General features: G+C 45.4%; 1 protein-coding gene and 1 non-coding gene across 2 annotated transcripts in view; both read left to right on the forward strand.

Moving 5' to 3' along the window:
• The window catches only part of LOC144672030 (NACHT, LRR and PYD domains-containing protein 3-like), a 977,887-nt gene extending 967,337 nt beyond the window's left edge, over positions 1–10,550 (forward strand). The window contains exons 15-16 of the mRNA XM_078533970.1: positions 7,817–7,984; positions 9,393–10,550. Coding sequence (XP_078390096.1) covers positions 7,817–7,984; positions 9,393–9,480 — 256 coding nt within the window. The 3' untranslated portion in view covers positions 9,481–10,550. The remainder of the gene's footprint in view (positions 1–7,816; positions 7,985–9,392) is intronic.
• A 7,103-nt stretch (positions 10,551–17,653) lies between these two features.
• On the forward strand, positions 17,654–17,725 carry trnad-guc (transfer RNA aspartic acid (anticodon GUC)). Its single transcript has one exon. It is a non-coding gene; the product is annotated as a tRNA-Asp (tRNA).
• Positions 17,726–24,704: the final 6,979 nt, after the last annotated feature.

Genomic DNA, 24,704 nt, shown 5'->3' on the forward strand with positions numbered 1-24,704 from the left:
TGTATCAATGATTTGGACGTGGGGATTAAATGTAATATTTAGAAGTTTGCAGGTGACAGGAAATTAGGCGGAAGTGTGAGTTGTGAGGAGGATGCAAAGATGCTTCAAGGGGATCTGGAGAGGATAAGAGAGTGGCCAAAATTTGGCAGAGGGAATACAATGTGGAGAAATGTGAGGTTATCCACATTGGCAGGAAATAAGAAATACAGACCATTTGTTAAATGGTGAGAGACTGGGAAGCGTTGATCTTCAAATGTATTTCAATGTCCTTGTTCATGACTCACTTAAAGCTAACATGCAGGTACAGCAAACAGTTAAAAAGGTAAATGGTATGTTGGTTTTTATTACAATTGGATTTGAGTTTAGGAGCAAAGATGTCTCACTGCCTTGGTGAGATGGCAACAGTAGCATTCTAAGAAGCTTTTGTCTTCTTAACTAAGGAAAGATATACTTGTCTTAGACTGAGTGCAATGAAGGTTCCACTAAAATAATTCCTGGAGCAATGCGTGCTGAGGAAAAATTAAATAGACTGGGCCTCTGTTCTCTGGAGTTTAGAAGAATGAGAGGTGATCTCATTCAGGCATACAAAATTCTTACAGGGATTAACAGTGTCGATGCAGGTAGGAGGTTGCCCCAGGCTGGGGGTGTCTAGAACCAGGGGACACAGTCTCAGAATAAGGGGCAGGACATTTAGGACTGAGATATGGAGTAATTTCTTCACTCAGAGGGTGGTGAATCTTTGGAATTCACTGCCCCAGAGGAGGCTCAGTTATTTAGTATGTTCAAGACTAAGATTTATAGATTTCTACACATTGAAAGCATCATGGAACATGGGGTTAATAGAAGGAAATGTTGTTGAAGTGGAAGATGAACCATGATCTCAGTGAATGGTGGAGTGGGCTCGAAGGGCTGAATAGCTGGCTCCTGCTCCTATTTCATATGTTTTTATTGCAAGGGGAATGCATTGTAAAAGTAGGGAAGTTTTTCTGCAGCTATACAGGACCTTAGTCAGACAGCATCTGGAGTAAACTATACAGTTTTGGTGTATTTAGTTAAGAAAGGGTATAATTGCATTAGAACCAGTTCAGAGAAGGTTCACTCGACTGATTGCTGGGATGAAGGGATTTATTTTATGAGGAAAAGTTAAGCAGATTGGGCCTATACCCGTTGGTGTTCAGGAGGCTGAGAGGTAATCTTACTGTACACATAGGATCATGAGGGGACTTGACAGGGTGTATGCTGAGAGGATCTTTCCTCTTGTGGGTCGAGAACTTAGGGATACTGTCTTAAAAAATAGGGGTCTCCCATTTAAGACTGAGATGAGAAGAAATTTAGTTAGTCTGTGGAATTCTCTGCCCAAGAGGCGAGTGGAGGCTGGGCCATTGAATATATTCAAGACTGAGTTAAGGTGGATATTTGATTGACAAGAGAATCGAGGGTTACGCAGACCAGCAGTAAAGCAGAGTTCAGGCCAGAATCAGAACAGCCAGAATTAGATCAGCCATCATCTTATGAAATGATGGAGAAGGCTTCGGGGCTGAATGGCCTACTCCTGCTCCTAGTTACTCTGTTCTTATTCCAACACGTTCTTCAGACTACAATCTGTGACCAGTGATGGATAGAGAAGCATTATGTTTTGTGGACGGCAGAGGCTCTCCTGTGCCCATTCATTAGGCCACTCGATCTCTCAGCTCCACCAACCATCCGCCCTGCCTTCAGGACTCTCCTTACCTGAGGAAGGATGTTCTTGCTATAGAGGGAGTGCAGTGAAAGTTTACCAGACTGATTCCTGGGTTGGCGGGACCGACATATGAAGAGAGATTGAGTCGGTTAGGATTATATTCGCTGGAGTTCAGAAGAATGAGGGGGGATCACATAGAAAGCTATAAAATTGTAACACGATTAGACGGGGTAGATGCAGGAAGGATGTTCCCGATGGTGGGGGAGTCCAGAACCAGGGGTCACAGTCTGAGGATCTGGGGTAGAATTTAGGACTGAGATGAGGAGAAATTTCATCACCCAGAGAGTGGTGAACCTGTGGAATTCGGTACCACAGAAAGTAGTTGAGACCAAAACATTGTATGTTTTCAAGAGGGAGTTAGATATAGCTCTTGGGGTGAATGGGATCAAAGGATATGTGTGTGTCCATGTCTGTGTGTGTGTGTGTGTGTGTGTGTGTGTGTGTGTGTGTGTATGTCCATGTCTTTGTGTGTGTGTGTGTGTGTCCATGTCACTGTGTGTGTGTGTGTGTGTGTGTGTGTGTGTGTGTCCATGTCACTGTGTGTGTGTGTGTGTCCATGTCACTATGTGTGTGTGTGTGTCCATGTCACTGTGTGTGTGTGTGTGTGTGTGTCCATGTCACTGTGTGTGTGTGTGTCCATATCACTGTGTGTGTGTGTCCATGTCTCTGAGTGTGTGTGTGTCCATGTCTCTGAGTGTGTGTGTGTCCATGTCTCTGAGTGTGTGTGTGTCCATGTCTCTGAGTGTGTGTGTGTCCATGTCTATGAGTGTGTGTGTGTCCATGTCTCTGAGTGTGTGTGTGTGTCCATGTCTCTGAGTGTGTGTCCATGTCTCTGAGTGTGTGTGTGTCCATGTCTCTGAGTGTGTGTGTGTCCATGTCTGAGTGTGTGTGTGTGTGAGTCCATGTCTCTGTGTGAGTCCATGTCTCTGTGTGTCCATGTCTCTGTGTGAGTCCATGTCTCTGTGTGTGTGTACCATGTCTCTGTGTGTGTGTGTGTGTGTGTGTGTGTGTGTGTGTGTGTCCATGTCTCTGAGTGTGTGTGTGTCCATGTCTCTGAGTGTGTGTGTGTCCATGTGTGAGTCCATGTCTCTGTGTGAGTCCATGTCTCTGTGTGTGTGTCCATGTCTCTGTGTGTGCGTACCATGTCTGTGTGTGTGTGTGTGTGTGTTCATTTCTCTGTGTGTGTGTGTGTGTGTACATGTCTGTGTGTGTGTGTGTGTGTCCATGTCTCTGTGTGTGTGTCCATGTCTCTGTGTGTGTGTGTCCATGTCTCTGAGTGTGTGTGTCCATGTCTGTGTGTGTGTGTGTGTCCATGTCTGTGTGTGTGTCCATGTCTGTGTGTGTGTCCATGTCTGTGTGTGTGTGTGTCTGTGTGTGTGTGTGTGTGTGTGTGTGTGTGTCCATGTCTGTGTCCATGTCTGTGTGTGTGTACGTGTCCATGTCTCTGTGTTTGTGTGTGTGTGTGTCCAAGTCTCTGTGTGTGTGTGTGTGTGTGTCCATGTCTCTGAGTGTGTGTGTCCATGTCTCTGAGTGTGTGTGTCCATGTCTCTGAGTGTGTGTGTCCATGCCTCTGTGTGTGTGTCCATGTCTCTGAGTGTGTGTGTCCATGTCTCTGAGTGTGTGTGTGTCCATGTCTCTGAGTGTGTGTGTGTGTCCATGTCTCTGAGTGTGTGTGTGTGTCCATGTCTCTGAGTGTGTGTGTGTGTCCATGTCTCTGAGTGTGTGTGTGTCCATGTCTGTGTGTGTGTGTGTGTCCATGTCTGTGTGTGTGTGTGTGTCCATGTCTGTGTCTGTGTGTGTGTCCATGTCTGTGTGTGTGTGTGTCTGTTTGTGTGTGTGTGTGTGTGTGTGTGTGTGTATGTGTGTCCATGTCTGTGTGTGTGTACGTGTCCATGTCTCTGTGTGTGTGTGTGTGTGTGTGTCTGTGTGTCCATGTCTCTGAGTGTGTGTGTGTGTGTCCATGTCTCTGAGTGTGTGTGTCCATGTCTCTGAGTGTGTGTGTCCATGTCTCTGTGTGTGTGTCCATGTCTCTGAGTGTGTGTCCATGTCTCTGTGTGTGTGTGTCCATGTGTGTGTGTGTGTCCATGTGTGTGTGTGTGTCCATGTCTCTGTGTGTGTGTGTGTGTGTGTGTGTGTGTGTGTGTATGTGTGTGTCCATGTCTGTGTGTGTGTACGTGTCCATGTCTCTGAGTGTGTGTGTGTCCATGTCTCTGAGTGAGTGTGTCCATGTCTCTGAGTGTGTGTGTCCATGTCTCTGTGTGTGTGTCCATGTCTCTGAGTGTGTGTCCATGTCTCTGAGTGTGTGTGTCCATGTGTGTGTGTGTGTCCATGTGTGTGTGTGTGTCCATGTCTCTGTGTGTGTGTGTGTGTGTGTGTGTGTGTGTGTGTATGTGTGTGTCCATGTCTGTGTGTGTGTACGTGTCCATGTCTCTGAGTGTGTGTGTGTCCATGTCTCTGAGTGAGTGTGTCCATGTCTCTGAGTGAGTGTGTCCATGTCTCTGAGTGAGTGTGTGTCTGTCTGTGAATGTGGGTGAGTGTGTGTGTGTGAGTGAGTGTGAGATTGATATTATAAAGCATCAACACATTTCACCTTTGGAACAGAATCACTTTAGCCACCCCTGTTTCCTGTTGATGTTAACAGTTTTCAGAAATAACTGAGCCTCTCTGTCTTTATTGTGATTTGAGGAAGGGTCACCAAGTTCACCAGAGTCAGCAATTATTTATGAAAGGAACAATTTCCTTGACAGCTGTGTTGGAGATGTTTTGATGTTTGTGACTGGCAGGGTAAAGAAGGGGCAAAGAGTGGGGGTGGTGCATTTGGATTCCAGCTGAGCTGCTGTCCCTCTGTATCGCTGTAACTTGCAGAGTGCAGACCAAGTGCTGCAAAATGGGAATAGATTGCAGAGCTCTTCACTTCTGGGCCAGCACGGACACCATGTGAATAAAGGCTGCAAAGATATGAAAATAAATTCTCTCCCGTACATTGTTTCTGTTTGCTATGTATTTTTTCAACTCTGACAAAGAATGTGAGGAATTGAGAAAATTATCTTGGAGACATTAGTAATAAAAAAAGCTTTAACACGATCCAATGTGTCGCGTTAAACAGTGACAATGTATTGCAGAGGAATTACCAAGTACAACAACATTTAACTACTCCCATTCTGAATGAGATTAGAGTCTGATTACCGTACCAAATGTGCACATTGCAGTCTGAAATAACTCCAAACAACCATCCCCAGCCAATAACTCCAATGGGGGATGAGGAGAGAGTTCATGTACAGGGCCAGGTGGTAAAAGAGCGAATACACCACCCGGGCGAACTGTGCACCCTGCTGTGAACTTCAATCCCTTACAGTATTGTTCAATATTCACACTACATCAAAGTGTTTTCAGATGCAGCCATGCAATAACTGAACTTCTTTGAGACAGGCAAAGAGCAGCGCCTGTAGTGGCGGTGAGCGGCCAGCAGAGGGTAGGGTTGTATCACTTTAATCCCAAGACAATGATGAAAAAAATGATGGGTGTAAAAAATAATTACTGTCTCTGGGTGAAAATGAAACTGCAGGTTGAAGTTGAAGAGATAAATTGTTAACCAGGGTTTCACAATGACTCCCCGCACGATCCAGCCATCCAGCTGCACGATTTGTTACAGAACTGGCTGCTCCCTTGATCCTTCAGCCTCCAAGTTCCCTTTCTGTTGGTTTCCACAACATTCAATCACCACTCGTCAACATGACACTGTCAGATGGAGTTCAGGGGCTGGGAGAAAGAAAACAAATTCAGGGCATGAATCTGAGTTGGGAAATAAGATTGCCATTTCAAAATAATCAAAATAATTACTGCAATTAATATATTCATTTGGATAAATATTCATGGATATATACATCCACTCCTGTACACACACACACACTGAGAGAAATCCACTCCTGTACACACACACACACACTGAGAGAGACATCCACTCCTGTACACACACACAAACTGAGAGAGACATGCACTCCTGTACACACACACTGAGAGAGACATCCACTCCTGTACACACACACTGAGAGAGACATCCACTCCTGTACACACACACTGAGAGAGACATCCACTCCTGTACACACACACACACACTGAGAGAGAGACATTCAATCCTGTACACACACACACTGAGAGAGACATCCACTCCTGTACACACACACACACACAGAGAGAGAGACATTCAATCCTGTACACACACACACTGAGAGAGACATTCAATCCTGTACACACACACTGAGAGAGACATTCAGTCCTGTGCACACACACACTGAGAGAGACATCCACTCCTGTACACACAGACACTGAGAGAGACATTCAATCCTGTACACACACACTGAGAGAGACATTCTCCCCTGTACACACATAAGGAGAACTTAGGGACACTGTTTTAAAAAATAGCGGTCTCCCATTTAAGACTGAGATGAGAAGAAATTTAGTTAGTCTGTGGAATTCTCTTCCCAAGAGGCGATTGGAGGCTGGGTCATTGAATATATTCAAGGCTGAGTTAAGGTAGATTTTTGATTGACGAGAGAATCGAGGGTTACTGCAGACCAACAGGAAAGCGGAGTTCAGGCCAGAATCAGATCAGCCAGAATCAGATCAGCCATCTTATCAAATGACGGAGAAGGCTTCGGGGCTGAATGGCCTACTCCTGCTCCTAGTTAATCTGTTCTTATTCCAACACGTTCTTCAGACTACAATCTGTGACCAGTGATGGATAGAGAAGCATTATGTTTTGTGGACCCCAGAGGCTCTCCTGTACCCGTTCATTAGGCCACTCGATCTCTCAGCTCCACCAACCATCCACCCTGCGTTCAGGCCTCCCAGCTGCAGCACTTCATCTTCCATTGGTGTAAGGATGGCAAGATCAGGACACCACTCTTAGTGGCTCCTTCCCTGACATCATGTGCTCTCTTCTACAAGCAGATAAATTTGTATGAGATATCCTCAGTCTGGGCAGCACAGGAGTCAACTCTCACTGGCCACGGCCTTCCACAGAGAGGCTGACATGCGGATAATGTGGGTAAATGTGAGGTTATCCACTTTGGCAGCAAAAACAAGAAGGCAGATTATTATCGGAATGGCTATAAATTGAAAGAGGGGGAATGCGCAATGAGACCTGGGTGTCCTCGTACACCAGTCGCTGAAGGTAAACATGCAGGTGCAGCAGGCGGCAAATAAGCCAAAAGGTATGTTGTCCTTCATAGCGAGAGGATTCGAGTACAGGAACAGGGATGTCTAGCTGCAATTATACAGGACCTTGGTGAGGCCACACCTGGGATATTGTGTGCAGTTTTGGACTCCTTATCTGAGGAAGGATGTTCTTGCTATGAGGGAGTGCAGCGAAGGTTTACCAGACTGATTCCTGGGATGGCGGGACTGACATGTAACGAGAGATTGAGTCGGTTAGGATTACATTGACTGGAGTTCAGAAGAATGAGGGGGGATCTCATAGAAACCTATAAAATTCTAACAGGACGAGACAGGGTAGATGCAGGAAGGATGTTCCCGATGGTGGGTGATTCAGAACCAGGGGTCACAGTCTGAGGATACGGGATAGACTATTTTGGACTGAGATGAGGAGAAATTTCTTCACCCAGAGAGTGGTGTGCCTGTGGAATTCACGAACTCAGGAAGTGGATGAGGCCAAAACATTGCATGTGTTGAAGAAGGAGTTAGATATAGCCCTTGGGGCAAAAGGGATCAAAGGATATGGGGAGAAAGCGAGAGCGGGCTATTGAGTTGGATGATCAGCCATAATCATAATGAATGGTGGAGCAGGCTCGAAGGGCTGAATGGCCTACTCCTGCTCCTATTTCCTCTGTTTCTATGTTTAACTCTGTTTCTCTCCACAAGTAGCCTGATCTGCTGAGTATTTCCAGTTTATTACATTTATATTTAATTTGCAGCATTAATAGTGTTTTCTTTTTCCTTTATAAATGGATGTTGTGCTTTTGGAATGTCTCTTACTGTATATTATTATTAATAGTATTCGTTAAAACACTGTGGATTTATCCTGATTCCTGTTACTTTTCTCCCCCTGTTCCTTAGTCTATATCGTAACCTTCTCACTGATTCTTGTGCCGAGGATCTCGCCTCCGCTCTCAGTACAAACCGGTCACTGACGGATCTGCACCTGGGATTAAACCACTTCACTGACGAATCTGTCCCCGCTCTCCGCCAACTCATCCTGAACTGCAGGACTCTGAGTTTGATTGAGTGAGTGTTTGTGTTAATTTTCAGTGTAATAATTAAAATATAAATGGGATTTTAAAATATAAATGGTCCTGAATCTATCAAACAGCAGCAATGAAAAGCGGATTGCCGCTGCTCGACAAGATTCTCCCAAACTGAAACTGCTTCATTTTCCTCCCGGGACCTTCAGCAGTGACCCCCCTCCCCGGGAGCTCCATCCGAGCAGAGTCTAGTCGGGTCAGGGGAGAGTGGTGGGGTTGGCGGGTTCGGGGGGGTTAATGTGGTCAGGTTGACGGCTAATGGGGCTGGGTCAGCGGCGTTGTTGGGTTGGGCTGTAAAGCCGGGGGTTTAGTCAGATTTGGACAAGGACAGAGTTGGGATGGTCAGGAGGTAGACGGGCTGGTGGGGGTGGTTGGAGGGGTTAATTGGGTAGTGTGGGTGTAGTATGATGGTCAGTGGGGGGGTGGGGGTGGTTGGAAGGGTTAATCGGCTAGTGTGGGTGTAGTATGATGGTCAGTGGGGGGGTGGGGGTGGTTGGAGGGGTTAATCGGTTAGTGTGGGTGTAGTATGATGGTCAGTGGGGGGTGGGGGTGGTTGGAGGGGTTAATCGGGTAGTATGATGGTCAGTGGGGGGGTGTGGGTGGTTGGAGGGGTTAATCGGGTAGTGTGGGTGTAGTATGATGGTCAGTGGGGGGTGGGGGTGGTTGGAGGGGTTAATCGGGTAGTGTGGGTGTAGTATGATGGTCAGAGGGGAGTGGGGGTGGTTGGAGGGATTAATTGGGTAGTGTGGGTGTAGTACGATGGTCAGTGGGGGGGTGGGGGTGGTTGGAGGGGTTAATCGGGTAGTGTGGGTGTAGTATGATGGTCAGTGGGGGGTGTGGGGGTGGTTGGAGGGGTTAATCGGGTAGTGTGGGTGTAGTATGATGGTCAGTGGGGGTGGTTGGAGGGGTTAATCGGGTAGTGTGGGTGTAGTATGATGGTCAGTGGGGGGTGGGGGTGGTTGGAGGGGTTAATCGGGTAGTGTGGGTGTAGTATGATGGTCAGTCGGGGGTGGGGGTGGGTGTTTGGGGGACTCGGTTGTGGAGTTACCCGGGTATTAAACCAGGTTCTACAGTCTAACATTTCCTGGGTAACTACCCGGGTAAGTCCTGTGGATTTGTCCCAAGTCTCCGATTCTAACCCAGAGTCAGAGACATTCACACAGGGTCCCGGGCAGCAGGGGTATTGCCCAGTGGAAATTTAAACCTCTGGGGCAATTCCCACGTAGGCCCGCGGGTCAGGACATCCCAGGGACCCGCTGCCCATCTTCAACCAGATGTCTGGTCTCTGATGACCCAGTGAGCAGGAGATTTGGCCCATTAACTCCAGTCTCCCTGTTATTGACACTGTTGTTCAATCTGTTTATTCCTGTTTAATCTTTAATCTCTTTCAGGCTGCGGGACAATCGGTTCAGTCCAAATGGAGAAAATCAGCTGAAGTCGCTGTGGGGATACAGACCTGGACTGAGAGTGAAAATGTGAACCTTGGGATTGATAAACATTCCTGTTCTCATTATAGGAACATTTTTAACCGAGTTTCTCTCCCTCCCCTTTAACCGGCCGTGCTCCAGGTTTAAATCCTATTGGCCGTTTCCCAGTTTCCAGCTCGAGCTGAGTGAGCGTCATCTCCCATTGTGACGTCAGGGGCCCAGCCACAGGGTCACGAGACTCAGCCGCCCGGCCCCACAGGCGCTGCTTCTGCAGGATATCCGGGGCTGAATGTTCCCCAATGGGGCACTGGGGAAATGTACAGACAGGGAGGGCCCAGGGTGGGGATCAGTCTGGGCTGCAGTCGGAGATTGGGGGTAAAGACCCTAGGGCTCCCGCTCAGTATCACTGCCCAGTGACCCTGCTGGGAAGTGAACCTCTGTGGGTTCAGGGTGGGCACAGGGTCTGTTCAGCTGGGGTAGATCCCACTGTCCAATAGAGACAAACACCCACTGCATGGGGTGTCCCAGAGAGAGTATCCTATTGGGGAGGTTCCAGCGGATTCTGTAACCGAGGGATTGGACTGAAAGTATCAATGCTTTTCTGTCGTCCCTAAGAAAGAAAGCATCAGTTGATGTAACAATGTGTTGAATTTAGACTCTCCCCTGTTGATATTGCTGTAATTTACTCACTGAAGGGTGAGTTTCTAAACAGCTGGCATGACAAAGAGGACTGAAGTGTGTGAAATAAAGAAGTTGACCTGGTAAATTCACCCACCCACTCAAAGAGTAACAAGTTGTGGAAGTTAAGTGACCCAGTGGAAACTATGCTGCTGTAAATGGACAGGATCCATGTAGGGACCCACAGCCTGAACCTCTGCAGGCCGAATGCATGGATTGTGGTCTAATCACAGAGCAGGATCACCAGTATTTAAACAGAGAGAAGATAGTTTGATGTTCTGGGTCAGGTTCATTAAGATGTAACTTTGATGGATTGATATTATTTTCCAGTTACTGATGGACCTGTTGTACATGACATTATTTCCTGATTTATTTTACATCCCCCATCATATAAAGTTTGTTTATTCTCCCCTCACTCTGGTACAATAAATGGTGAAGTTTTACTGTGTTCATCAGGTTTCAAAACATCAAGGAATGGGAACCAATAATTTGTAATCAGTAATGACCAGATTTGAACAACAGGCTCACACAAGAAAGATGATCTGGTATTAGATATCTCCTGGGGCCACAGATTGACAGATCAAGGGACAGAGAGATAAGACTCTATGGTTTAATGTAGGAATCAACTCAGAAATGTCAACATATTCACCATATAATAATGAGAGATTAATACTGATACAGTGGAAAGAACAGGTAACAGGGACAAAAAAAACACACTTTTTATAAAAGCTTTTAAATGCTCTTGTGATGTTGTCACTGACACCCAATTAACACTCATAACCCACAAATTGCAATGAGATAAGTGGCTCATTTAATGGAGTCGATTTCAACTATCAGGGGCGGATTGTGTATTGGGTTATGTTGCTGGACGAGTTAGGTCCAGAGATGTTCACAATCTATATAAATGCTTCGGATGTGGAGATCAATTGTAATATCTCCAAATTTGCAAATGACACCAAACTGGGTCGGAATGTAAATTTTGAGGAGGATGCAACGATGCTTCAAGAGTACGTAGACAGGCCCTTAAGTGGTTAGTATAGTGATTAGTTTCCCAGCCTATCATGCGGGGGCCCGGGGTTTAATTTCCAGACGGCGAGAAGGTTTATTATAAGAAAGGAGAACACACGAAATTGAAAATAGATATTAGAAGGGAAAATTAGATGGCATAGGGAGGGAGGGAGTGCAATAAGGATTGTTCATCAGTGGCCGGCAGAGTCAGGAACAGTCAATGAGCACTTTGTTGGACAGCAATATTCAGTCCGCTGGTTTCAAAGCTCAGAGCTCACGGAGAGTTAGAAGCCAGAAACGGGACTGCAGTCTGAAAGCAGGGAATGTAAGCTGGATCTTTCTGAATTACTGATCAGGGCCCAGTTGGAATATTATCATCCGTTCCAGGCACCACACTTTAGGAAAGGTGACAAGGTGCTGGAGATAATGCAGAGGAGGTTTGCTGGAATAGTACCAGAGATGCGGGACTGCAAGAGTCGGAAGCTGGAGTCTTCTCCATCCAACAGAGAGCGTTCAGAGCAGGTTTAATGGAGCTGTTCAAAATGCTGATGGCCTGGTGAAGGAAATGTCAATAACCTGTTCCCATTGAGAGAAGAGGCGGTAACCAGAGAATAGAAAATGGACAAAATCATCAGAGGGGGAAATGAGAAGAGTGTCTTTGATGCAGCGGTTTGTTTTGATCAGGAATTCACTGCCTGAAAGAGTGGTGGACGCAGATCCAATAATACATTTCAGAATGGATTTCAATAAATCCGGGATGTTGGGAATATCCTGCAGAGAATGGACCCAAATGAGCTTCTTCAAGGGGCAAACCTCAGCTTTAAAGAATCTCAGTCCTTTGCCCCAGTCTGGGACATTTTGTTCAGATTTTGATTACAGTGAAATGTGAAAAGCCCCGCACTGATATAATGTTCCAGAGGTACAGACGCAGTTACAAGCCTAATATTGAACAATAATGACTGACACTGAATCCATTTCACCCCCAATATTTCTGACTAAACTGCATTAGACAGACTGACAGAATGTTATCAGATGAATACACTGTACTTCCGCATCCTAAACATCATCCAACTTCGGCCCTGCCTCAACTCATCTGCTGCCTTTGTTTACTCTGGAGTTGACTATTGCAGTGTTCCCCTGGCCGGCCTCCCATCTCCCACCCGACATATACCTGTGCTCATCCAAAATCCTGCTGCCTGGAACTTCACCTGAACCGAGTCCAGTTCACCAGCCACCCCCCGTGTTTGCTGACCTACATTGGCTCCTTGCCCGTCAATGCCTCAATTTTAAAATACTCATCCTTACTGTCAAATCCTTCCATGGCTTCGTCCCTCCCTTTCCCTGGAATCTCCTCTAGGCCAACAAATTATCCAGATTTATGCTCTTCTGCCGTCTAGGTCATTCCGGTTTTAATCTCTGCAGCATTGATAACTGCTTTCAGCTAACCTGGTCTAAAATCCTAGACTCCTTCCCTAAACCTCCACTTCCCTCTGCTTCTTAAGGTGTTCCTTAAAATCCCCCTCTTTGACCAAGCTTTTGTCACCTGACCTAATATCTCCTCCTGTGGCTCAGCATCAACTTTGCTTTATGTGTTGGGATAACGCTCTTGTTAAGAGGCTTGGAACTTTTTTGCCCTATTATAGCTTCCCCAGTCAGCGATGGTGGTATAGCATTGAGCAGAGCTGACTTCCAATCAGTTGCCCTCGGTTCGATTCCCGGCTATCGCAGTTTGCAAACTTTTAAACCTCTCAAATCAGAAACCCCAGCTCGGTGCTGAATTTGATCCGTTTCGGTGAGATTTCGCTCCGAAATCACACGCGCGATTAATTCAAATAAAAGAGTTCAAACCCCCAGTTATCTTCCATTTAACATGTAACTCAGGTTCGTTCCTTGTTGTTGATAATGAAGGTTTTGCCTGAGCTGTAGTGTGGAGCCAGAATCGAAATACTCGGATTTAGTAAAATTGACCGACTTTCTGAATATTTTCCCTCTGCAGCTTCCAATTTTTTATTTAAATATATATTCCTGCACAGGAGTGTTTTATTGTTCAAAAGACGTGATTCTGCTCACCCTGGGAATCTGGAATAATAACAGAAGGTGCTGGAAACACTCAGCAGGTCCGGCAGCATCTGTGGAGACAGGAAGTGGGGATTTACATTTCAGGTTGATAGAAGGTTTAACGAATAGACCCGCTGTCGAAACTTCGAAACTGCCAGAGCTACTTAGCTCTTCCAGTATTTTCCATTAGAATAGTGGAATGGTTACAACACAGAAAGAGGGAATTCTGGCTCTCCAATCTGTGCTAGCCCCCGAAGGAACAATTCACCCATTGCCACTTACCTTATCCCTGCAATGTTTTACTATTCATTTGAGTGCGGATTGATTCTATAAATAACAGTCCCTGGCACTATCTGTGATTGTGGGATTGATTCTGTAAATATTAGTTTCTGGTACTATCTGTGAGTCCGGGATTGATTCTGTAAATATTAGCCTCTGGTATTACCTGTGAGGGTGGGATTGTTTCTGTAAATATCAGTCTCTGGTACTATCTGTGAGTCTGGGATTGATTCTGTAAATATTAGTCTCTGGTACTATCTGTGAGTGTGGGATTGATTCTGTAAATATCAGTCTCTGGTACTATCTGTGAGTGTGGGATTGATTCGTTAAATATCAGTCTCTGGTACTATCTGTGAGTGTGGGATTGATTCTGTAAATATCAGTTTCTGTACTATCTGTGAGTGTGGGATTCATTCTGTAAATATCAGTCTCTGGTACTATCTGTGAGTCTGGGATTGATTCGGTAAATATCAGTCTCTGGTACTATCTGTGAGTATGGGATTGATTCTGTAAATATTACTCTCTGTACTACCTGTATCACTCTACCTGTGAGGGTGCGATTGTTTCTGTAAATATCAGCCTCTGGTACTATCTGTGAGTGTGGGATTGATTCTGTATCTGTCAGTCTCTGATTCACGAACAAGCAACATTCGGTGTGGGACTAAATACCTCATGCGTGGATTTCTGCAGTAAATAAGCAACTAAAATCAACATTTTTTGCAAATCACTTTGATCCGTATCTGAACAAAAGAACTGGAGATGGGGAAAAGGTCAGAGGACTTTGCAAATTGGGGGCTTGTACCTTTAAGAGCCTCAATTTGGGATCGCCCCATGCAGGGATTTGCCTTTCACGAGCCCACCTTCACAAAGCAAACCTAGATAAACATGGGAGGAGTGAGGGTGTTAATGAGTTTGCTGGGGCCTTGCAATAGTTAATATCTGACAGGGCGACCCCTCGATTCAATTCATCGAAGTGAAACACTCGGTCACTGAGAGCAACACACAGCGACCCTAAACCCTAAAACCCTAAGAATGTGAAGACCAAGGTCAGTGTGCAGCCTCCTGCTGCTGGACTCCATGGCAATGGGGCTGGCCCTCCACAGGGAAAGGGAAAGCAGTGTCATTCACCCGGGCCTGGGTTGGAGACTAGTCGACTGCTGTTTGCAGGGATAATGGCCAAGCTGGAGGATGAGGAGGAGGAGGAACCACCTACCAACAGGACCGTGTCAACCCCCACCAGCGGCACCGTGCAGTGTTCAGCATTGGTGAAAACCGACACTCTGTACAGTGACAGCGGAAAGGAGCCGAGTGAGGCAGCCAGAGGGAAGGGGGCAAGGCAGCAGGAGGCTGAGACTCAACGTTTAGCCCCCAGTCAGAATGAAAACAGCCACATCAGGCCAATGAGACACAGAGCCCCATACCAGCTGCATTCACAGCCACATTCTGCTGGACTTCACTTGGTAACAGCTGAACTTACATGGGTGGGTAATGCACATGCACTGTCCAGCATCGCAGTTCGAACACAACTTTATCCACCTCCATACATACTAGAGTTCAGCTACCGAGTCCGAATGGCTGAAATGGAAGCCCTGAGGTAGGAGAATGTTATCCGGCGTATAGAGAACGATAGACCGCGGGCCCAATTGAACAGCTGGACCAAGGTACGAGCATGTCCTCTATGTGACAAGCTGGGTAAGAATTCCCTGTCCCAAGCTGCACCCCACAAATCAGCAGCTTCCTGTACAGTCTGTGATTGCCGGGTCCCCGCACATTATGATGAATTGTTTGAGGCGCCTGAAAACAGATTTGTGTGAATTGAGATTCTGACATTGAATGTAGCGAAATTCACGTGGATCGTCCCCACGCGATCCCCGCCCCTCCGCCCCCTCCACGGCTTCTGAATTTATAGCCCTTGGATTTGTCTGGGGAGCAAGATAAAGTATTCTGCGAGTTTCCTCTTTCCATTGAAGCTGTGAAAGCTCATGCGGGACATTTTTGGTCCCTTGGAGGGGAAGGACAGTGGCAATTGACAGCAGGTCTGAAGATGAAAAGTGGGTGAGTGTTTGTGGAACCCTCCCTCCATTATGTGAACTTAGGTCAAACTGAGAGGTCACATCATGTTCTCACACTCGACTTTCCCGAGAATATGCTCACAAGCAATGGATCAGAGAGAATGGGGGCTACATCAATGAATTGGCCTTTTTCTCTGATCATATCACTGGATTAGTAATCCAGAGAGGCTAATGCTCAAGGGATACAGGTTCAAATCCAAGTACGGCAGCTGATCGAATTTCAAATCAGTTGAGAAATTCTGGGATATAAAACTCATTTAAATAATGCTGACTCACATTAGACTATCATCGTTTGTTGTAAAAAAACATCAGGTTCATAAACATCCTTTAGGGATGGAAATCTGCTGTCCTTACCCAGTCTGGCCTGCAGAAATGTGGTTGTCTCTTAACCATTCTCAAGGGATGGGGATGCCGGCCTTGTCAGGGATGTTACATTTGAGAGAATGAAGAAAGTCCTTGCTCTACCGCTCTGTAAGGCATATAGTGGCCTGCCTAGTTCAGCCTCGAAGCTTTGAGTTATTCTTGTCTCCGAGTTGGGAATTTAAATGAGAAATCGCAGCGATCAGGCTTTGACTCGCTCTTTATGATGGTTCAATGTCCATCATTGAAACATTTTAAAAAATATTTTGCAAACAGACCAGCAGTTATTCCCAGCATTATGCAGACCTCAGGGGGTAACTGCCAATCAACCACACATGAATGTCCAAATTACAAAGTTGCAGGGCCCTCAAGAATCCATTTTCACACAAAGGATACCTGCTGGAGGCAGGATTGAAGAATGGGAGTGGGAAAGGAGATTTGACGCAAGTACAATTCACTCAGGAAATGAAATCACATTGTCTAGTTTTCACATCCCATCATGTTTTAGCAGCAACAGACATTTGCAGCCATCGGACTATCAGGGTCTTAAATTAATTCCCTAACTTTCAGAACCCTGCGCACGAGAAGGTGGAAATGCAACATCGTCAAATGTGTTTTGTAGCACCGGAACAATTGGAGACTCTGAACAATTTAGAAAAGAGAAACCTGGTTATAAGCCGCCTGGTACATGCACTCTTCACTAGTGATGTCCTCCACAACTCAAGCTGCAGGGGCGCAGCTTCTACAGCAGACGGGAGGAAGCCTTTTCCCTTGAAGGTCATTGAGACAGTCAAGGATGAGTGCATATATCAACCAGTAACCAGTTATTTATAAAGAAATTGAATGCATTGCATGTAATTCCCAGGAGCTGCTGGGTGGTGAACTAAACACTCGGTCTGGGTCCAAATGTTTCACTCAAAGAGCCTCTGTCTTGTGATTTTAATAAGCGAATGCGTTACCTTCTCGGAGTTCATGAGACAGCACCATCGACAGGATGGAGAGCCAGTGACGGGAGAGACAGAGCTGAACCGAATAATAAACAGCTGCTGCACAAATGCAAGACGGCGGCCCAGCAGGAGGCTGGACCCAATAATGAGAGGGGGCGGGGGGCTTCCCCCGTCACTGCAGGGTGAACATAAATATACTCAGCTTTCATTTTAACATTTGTTTTTGTTCCCCCTCATTGGGTTCCTGGTTGGGAAATGTATCAAGAGGAAAAATAAATCCCAAAATGGGGTCAGAAGGAGTGTTATTTTGCCAGGATTTGCCACAAAACAGATAACCTGAATTGATGACATTTTCATTGTCTCTGAACTCTCCTAGACTTTCACTGCAGGTACAGGATTTACATTTTTTTGTCAGTCGTGCGCATTATTGAGCACAGGCGTGTGCCGTGTATTTACTGACAATTCCCCATATTGGCAACTTCCCTGGAAGTTTTGTGTAAGTATTACATCCGCGGATCTCACTGGCCGTCAGATTTTCCCATTGCTAAACCGAGACATTACACAAAAGAGGAATCCTTCACGATATGAACGTGCTGATCGGAGGATAATTCAATTTCTTTCATTCTACAAATCTATTAATTTGTGGGTTATTAAGCATCATAAGTTCCTGACAGCAATTGAACAACAGCGACTTCAATCAGAAGTCTCGGAAACAACTGATGGAAGCCCCCTCCAGTCCCACATTTTGCCACTTCAGCATTTTCATTTGTTACTGAGTGACGTTAACCCCAGGTTTCCCTACTCTGTGCCAAAGTTCAGCAGTTCCTCGTTAGTATAGTGGTTAGTATCCCCGCCTGTCACGCGGGAGACCGGGGTTCTATTCCCCGACGGGGAGTAGGCGTTGTCCTTTATAGGAGGACGCACACGAAATTGGAAATGTCTTAAGCATTGTTTTATATACAGGAGAGAGTGCAGAATTCGTCTCAGAGATTCAGGAACAGCGGTAGTTTTTAGAGATCCTGGAATATTAAAGTTCCTTGAGAGGAAAGGCCCTTCACACCAACGACCTTTCCCTATGTGTCCGAACACCCGATGCTGGCTCTTTCACTAAAACTGGGCTGAATCGGAATTTCAGTGAAATCAGTGAATTGGTAGCTTGAACCCAGGACAGCTTGCTAAAAGAAGGAATTTTAAAACCGAGAGGAACCGGCCACACTCGATTTAGTAATTAGTAATGACTAAAGAGGCAGAATTCACTAATAATCTGACAGTAAACGCGCATCTTGGTAACCTGACAGTAAACGAGTATCTTGTAAACAGTGACTGTAACATGACAGAATAACTTACATTATAACATCTGCCACCATTTTATTAATTTATCAAACGTATTTTCCCTTTATTTCCATTGCTTTTGGACGGCAGCTATTCAGGATCCTGGCATTCATCCCCGCCCCCTCGTAACATTTCCTTTCTTATCCCATCGCCTCTCCCTCAGTGAAGACGATGATTCTCCTAATTCTAGCACTATTTTCTGGTCACTGCACTATCAGCAGCTCCTTGACACAGAGATTATTTTCTCTTTTGATCTTTCATTGAATAAAATTTGAAAGATGGTGAAGACCGTTCATATTCCTCTCTCTTCCTCGTCGCCAATCTTTCAGTTTTCTTCCTCTGTAAATCTGTTTGTCTCTTGAACTCACTCCTAACCCTCTTCAATTCCCAGCACCTAACCACAGCTCAGTCCCTAAATTTAACGCACTGACTGTCCCTTTACCGAGATCTTTCCTCATGATTGCAGGAGGGAATCGATGCATTTTTTTGTAAATTTGAACAAGTAAGATCAGCCCAAAACTATTCCCGCTGACTGGGAATCTTGGACCCAGTGCCACCGTCAAAGAGTTAAAGCCAGGGTTTTTACCGAGGGAATTAGAAAAAAGAATTCTACACACAAAGTGTGCGAGAACTTCTGTACACGACAATTTATCTACGTCAAATGATCATAGGACAAATTGCAGGACTCCAACCTACAATCTTCTGATAACCTTGCACGACACAGGGAAGTAAAACGCCTCATCTAATAGGCCCTCCGACCACAACATCAACAATGCAACAAATATCATTTCTTTTTCCGCAACGTTCAGGAGCCTGAATCTGAAGGTAGAGAGCGCCCATTGCCCCCGTGTCTGATCCCCTCCTGAATCTGAGTTATCATATTTTCTGTGAACCTTGTTTTTTATTGAGTTGTCTAAACACTGAACCACAATGAACTCATCAGGATCCCTATACTGGAGTTACTGACAGCTGTCACCTCTCTCAGTGTTAAAAGACGGGAATCGGGCGGAATTGGAGACAACACATTCCCTGGGAGACCGGATCCTCACTAAAAGACCGGGAGGGGGAAAGTCAGGAACAGAACAGCTGTGACACTCCGCTCTGTTCACTGACTCTTCATCCCTCTCACTGAACTCAGTGCCAGGAATTATTGATATTAATGGTTCATGAACAGCAAATATCCTGCAGGGAATTATCCCAATTGAGCGACTTAATGGGGCAAATGTCAGCTTTAAAGGGTCTCAGTCCTTGGCCACAGTCTGGGACATTTTGTTCAGCTTCTGACTGCAGTGAAATGTGAAAAGTCCCGCAGTGACATAATGTTCCAGAGATACAGACACAGTAACAATCCTAATATTGAACAATAATGGCTGACGCTGTATCCATTTTACCCCTAATGACTCTGATATAACTACATGATATTAGGCAGACTGGCAGGCTGTTATCAGATGAACACTCAGTACTTGAACATCCTGAACATCGGCCAACTGTGGCCCTGCCTCAGCTCATCTGCTGCTGAAACCCTCATCCATGCCTTTGTTCACTCTCGGCTTGAATATTCCAGTGTTCCCCTGGCCGGCCCCCCATCTTCCACCCCACACATACCTGTGCTCATCCAAAATTCTGCTGCCTGGAACTTCACCTGAACCAAGTCCAGTTCACCAATCACCCCCGTGTTTGTTGACCGACACTGGCTCCTTCCCCGGCAATGCCTCAATTTCAAAACCCTCACTCTTGCTTTAAAATCTCTCCCTGACTTCACCTCTTCATTTCTCCGTAACCTCCTCCAGCCCAACAAATCTTCCAGATTCCTGCTCTTCTGCCATCTTGTACATTCCGGGTTTTAATCCCTACAGCATTGACCACCGGGCATTCAGCTGTCCTGGTCTAAAATTCTGGACTCCCTCCCTAAACCCCTCCACTTCTCCAGCTCCCTCTCATCTTTAGGAAGCTCCTTAAAGTCTACTTCTCTGAGAAAACTTTTGTCACCAGACCTAATTTCTCCTGCCTTGGCTGAGCATCAGCTTATTTTTTTAACGATAACGCTCTTCTTAAGTGCCTTGGGAGACTTTGCAGCTGCGAAAGTAACGAGTTCATCGATGGTCGCATAGTGGTGAGTGGCTTTGCTTTTCAAGTAGTTGACTCTGGTTCAATTCCCTAGCATCGCAGTTTGTTGAATTTTTAAACATCTCAAATCAGAAACCCCACACTCGGATCTGTATTTGATCCGTTTCGGTGAGATCTTGCACAGAAATCACGCGCATGTGTAATTCAAATGAAAAGGTTTACAACCTCCACTTACCTTCCATTTAAAACATAACTCAGGATTGTTCCTCATTGCTGATAATGGAGGTTTTCCCTGAACTTTGGTGTGGAGCCGGCACAGGATTACTTGGATTCAGTAAAATTCACTAATTATCTGAACGTTTTCCCTCTGCTGCTTCCTAATTCTTTATTTGAATATCGATTCGAGCACAGAGATTGTTTTATTGTTCAGAAAGGGACAGACTGCTCACGCTGGGGATGTGAAATAATAACAGAATGTGCTGCAATCAGCTCCCACAGAGGAAGGTTAGTAAATATTTCAGGTCTATCGAAGTTTTCAATAATAGACCCGCTAACCAAAACTATCAGAGCAGCTGAATTTTTCCTGCATTTTTCCATCTTTTAAGATGAGTTCTTTCAATATTTCACCTCTTTCCCAACTCAATGTTTCCTGTGAAAATTTCAAGGCTGTGCTCAGTTCCTTGCGTATTTATTTTTTATCTGAAGTGATGTAGGTCATATCCTGAGAAATCAAACTGAAAACCTGCTTATTCTAGGGTAAAATGTACATCGGTTTTGTAATCTGCCTTTAAGGGAAAGCAGCGTGACTCAGTAGAAGGGAAACGGGCCGTGCAGTACAGTCTTAGTTTCACTGTTGCCTGTGAGCAGAACAAGGCACAGCTGTGATGCCTTCAAGCGTTCTACCTCTGGACAAATATTTAAGTGTCCCTAATGTAAATATATGAAACCGTACCAATCACCCCCGCGTTTGCTGACCCAGCAAACTAGTTCCTGACCCGCCAATGCCTGAATTATAAAATCCTCATCCTCAATTTCAAATCCCTCCATGACTACGTTCCTCCCTTATGTATGTGGACCTTTGGAAATCGCTTAGCTTGAATTACAGCCGCGTGTGTTTTCGGAACAAAATGCTATCTCATCAGAATCAACTCCTGCTTGGATCTCCTGAACTCAGAAATCTAAAATGAACAAACTGCGATTGCTGGGAATAGAACCCAGATCAACTGCTCGAAAAGCAGCTATGCTCACCACCAGGACACTATAGTTGACGACATGTAACTGAATGGGGCAAAGTATCTCAAAGCATTTACCCTATATTTGAATGGTGGTTGGCGCCTCCATCATTATAACAACAGAAAATGGTGTTCAGCGGTGGTCAGACAGCCTGGCATTAAGATTAACTACAGGTACGATTGGTGAACAGTGTCAGGTTCTGCTACATGGCATGAGGCGACTCTTGAAGTTTTGATCAGACCTAAAGAGAGTCGAAGGTCGGAGAGCGTTGAGAAGGCAGCGCGCTGACTGTACAGAAAAGCTTGTAAGACAGAGTCGGATAGTGTTCAAATGAAGCGCAGGGAAGCAGACGGATCCCTCATGGTTAGATTGCAATGCATGGCCTGTGGGTTCAGTGAGTGGGAGAGGGTGTGAAGAGAACCAGCGCCACATTATGTCAATCAAGTTAGGCGACTGACCAGAGCGTGGACCGGATTGATAGTGAGCGAGGGAAAGTCAAAGAAAGAAAAAAAATAAACAAAACTGCATAAACATCAGGCCAGAGAAGGCTGCGATTATATTGGCACTTGGAAATGTCAGCAAAAGCAGCCACAGTGACAGTCATTCCAGGTACTACAGATGAAGGAAGGTCAAAGGGACTTTGTCAAAATGTCCACAAAATTCCCCAGATTGAATTCGGATGCAGCTGAACTACCTCCCGAATTCAAAAAGTTTAAACAGAGCTATGGTTCCTTGATTCAGGTGTGCCTGAGCCAGACAAGCAAGCCATTAAAAATCGCCTAAATTTGTGAATGAAGGTCTACGCAGGCTGAACATGTCAGGATTAACAGCAGAAGAGCTAAAGGATGCGCAAAGATATGGGTTATATTGGAAGACCGGTTCAGAATCACGTTCAACTTCAGTATTCATCATCGACATGTCATGTCATTTCCAGCACAGACCGAACCCCTGGACAACTTCATCAGCAGATGCAGGGAAAGGGGTCCATCCTATGATTTTTCAAGCGCAGAAATAGTCGGCAGAATTGTTCAGTTGTTAATCGCATAGACACATTCCAGCAAGACCTGCAAGACAATCCCAAAATAAATAGCATCAAAGAGATACTCAAGGATGGACATAAGTGTGAAATGAGCTTCGCTGGTCAACGAAGCTTAAAGGTTCCAAGTGCAACACCGACTGTTGATGCACTCAAACCAAGCAAGGCATGTGCAAGTCAGGAGGACGCAGACAGAATGATGTGTGAACAGGCCTTCATTTATTTGCGCCGCTTCCCCTTCCAGTTAGCTGTTTAATTGTCCACCACCGCACTCGATGTGGCAGGACTGCAGAGCTTAGAACTGATCCATTGGTTGTGGGGTCGTTTCGAAAGTGATTGCCTGTGAGGCAGGAGACAACATTTTTCATGGCACAAAGATTGTTGTAATGGGTATAAGGCAAATGAGCTTTGTTTGAGGCACAATTTCAGCACCAGCTGGTGTATTCCGTCTGGTTCTGGGCGCTGCACTTGAGGAAGAAAATGAAGATGTGAAGGATGTTGGAAATAGGGCGGAGAAGGTTCACAAGAATGGTTTCTGGGAAGGGGAACTTCAGTTATGCAGATAGATTGGAGAAGTTAGCACTGTTTTCCTTGGAGAAGAGAAGGTTGGGAGCTGATTTGATAGGGGTATTGAAAATCATGTTTGGGCAGCGTACATAGGGAGAACGTGTTCCCACCCGTGAAAGGATCGAGATCGAGAGAGCACGGGTTGAAACTAGTTGATAAAATAAGCCAAAATGACATGAGGGAAAACATTTTTTTTCGCTGAATGTGGTTCCGGTGTGGGATGCACTGCTTGAGATTGGGTGAGTCAGGTTCAAATGAAACATTAAAACGTGAATTAACCTGTTATCTCCAAAGGGAGAATGTGCGGAGCTAGGGGGAGAAGGCAAGGAATGACTCATTCGGAGGGTTGGTGCAGACAGAATGGGCCGAATGGCATTCTGCTGCTCTCTAACATTTCTGTATTTCTGTGCGTATAGTAAAGAATAAAAAATGTGTCCAGGTGAGGTTGTGAATGGCAGCTTAGCAACCGTCTAATTGTAACATGAAGGATAAAGAAAGAGCCGTGACAAACCAAACCAGGAATATAAAATAGGCGCAAGAACCAACATGGCGGCAGATGTTGTGATCTAAATTTGTTGAACTGAATGTTGAGTCCAGAAGGCTGTAGAGCCTGCAATTGGAAGATGAGTTGTTTCCCTCGAAGTTTGCTGTTGCTGAGGCTATTTGGTCCCTAGAATATGTTCAATGAAGTTGTGTCTATTTGGTGACTAGCTCCATCTGCTCGCCTTTGCCTCAGATTCCTTAATACCCTCCTTCAGCATAACTCGATGAATCTTAGATTGAAAGTGCAACAATCGATCAAGCATTAGACTCTGTTTACAGAATGTAACCCTGAATTTCTCGCACACTTTGTGTGTAGAATTGCTTCCTAATATCCATGCTGGAATCTCCGGTTTTAATGCTTTGACTCCGAGATTCCCAGCCAATAGGAATAGGCTCTTCGACTGACTGATCTATTTCCCTTAGCATCTGGAAAGCTTGTGTCAAATCACTGCAGAAATCAGGAAGGGGGACTTCATTGCAAGGGCAGTCAGTGGCTTCAGCATAGGGACTGATCTGTGGTTCAGTGTCCGGAATTGAGGAGCGTTAGGAGGGAGATCAGGAGGCAAACAGAGCTTTGGAGGAAGAAAACTGGAAGATTAGCAAGGAGCAAGAGCGAGGAATATAAATATTGTTCGCAACTTTTTCGCAAACCTTTCAAATGGAAAAGGAAAATAGTGTAAATAGTGGAAAAGTGGGAAAAAAAACCAAAAGAAAATATCCGAAAATACTCAGCAGGTCAAAGAGCATAGAGCATCAGTATAGACAACAGAGTGAACTGTTCATATCGATGGCTTTTCATCAGAACAAAATAAAGGTAGAAAGATAACAGGTTTAAAGCAGTGGAGAGCGGGAGGGCGCAGGATTAACACGAGGCGTGTGAGGGTTTTTGGTGGGGCGGTGGGTTGTTGGGGTGGAGGAGAGAAAAGGTTTCATGGGACAAAAGCTGAACAGAATTGTAATGGTTCTAGTAAAAAAATCAAAAGATGTGCTCAGATGAGATTGTGTATGGCTGCACAGCAATCGGTCGTTTTATTTTTAATGATAACGCTCTTGGTAAGTGTCTTGGCATTTTTCCCGCCATTGAAGGGCCTGTAAT

The sequence above is a fragment of the Cetorhinus maximus genome, chromosome 35 (assembly GCF_964194155.1).
Source record: "Cetorhinus maximus chromosome 35, sCetMax3.hap1.1, whole genome shotgun sequence".
Classification (NCBI taxonomy): Eukaryota; Metazoa; Chordata; class Chondrichthyes; order Lamniformes; family Cetorhinidae; genus Cetorhinus; species Cetorhinus maximus.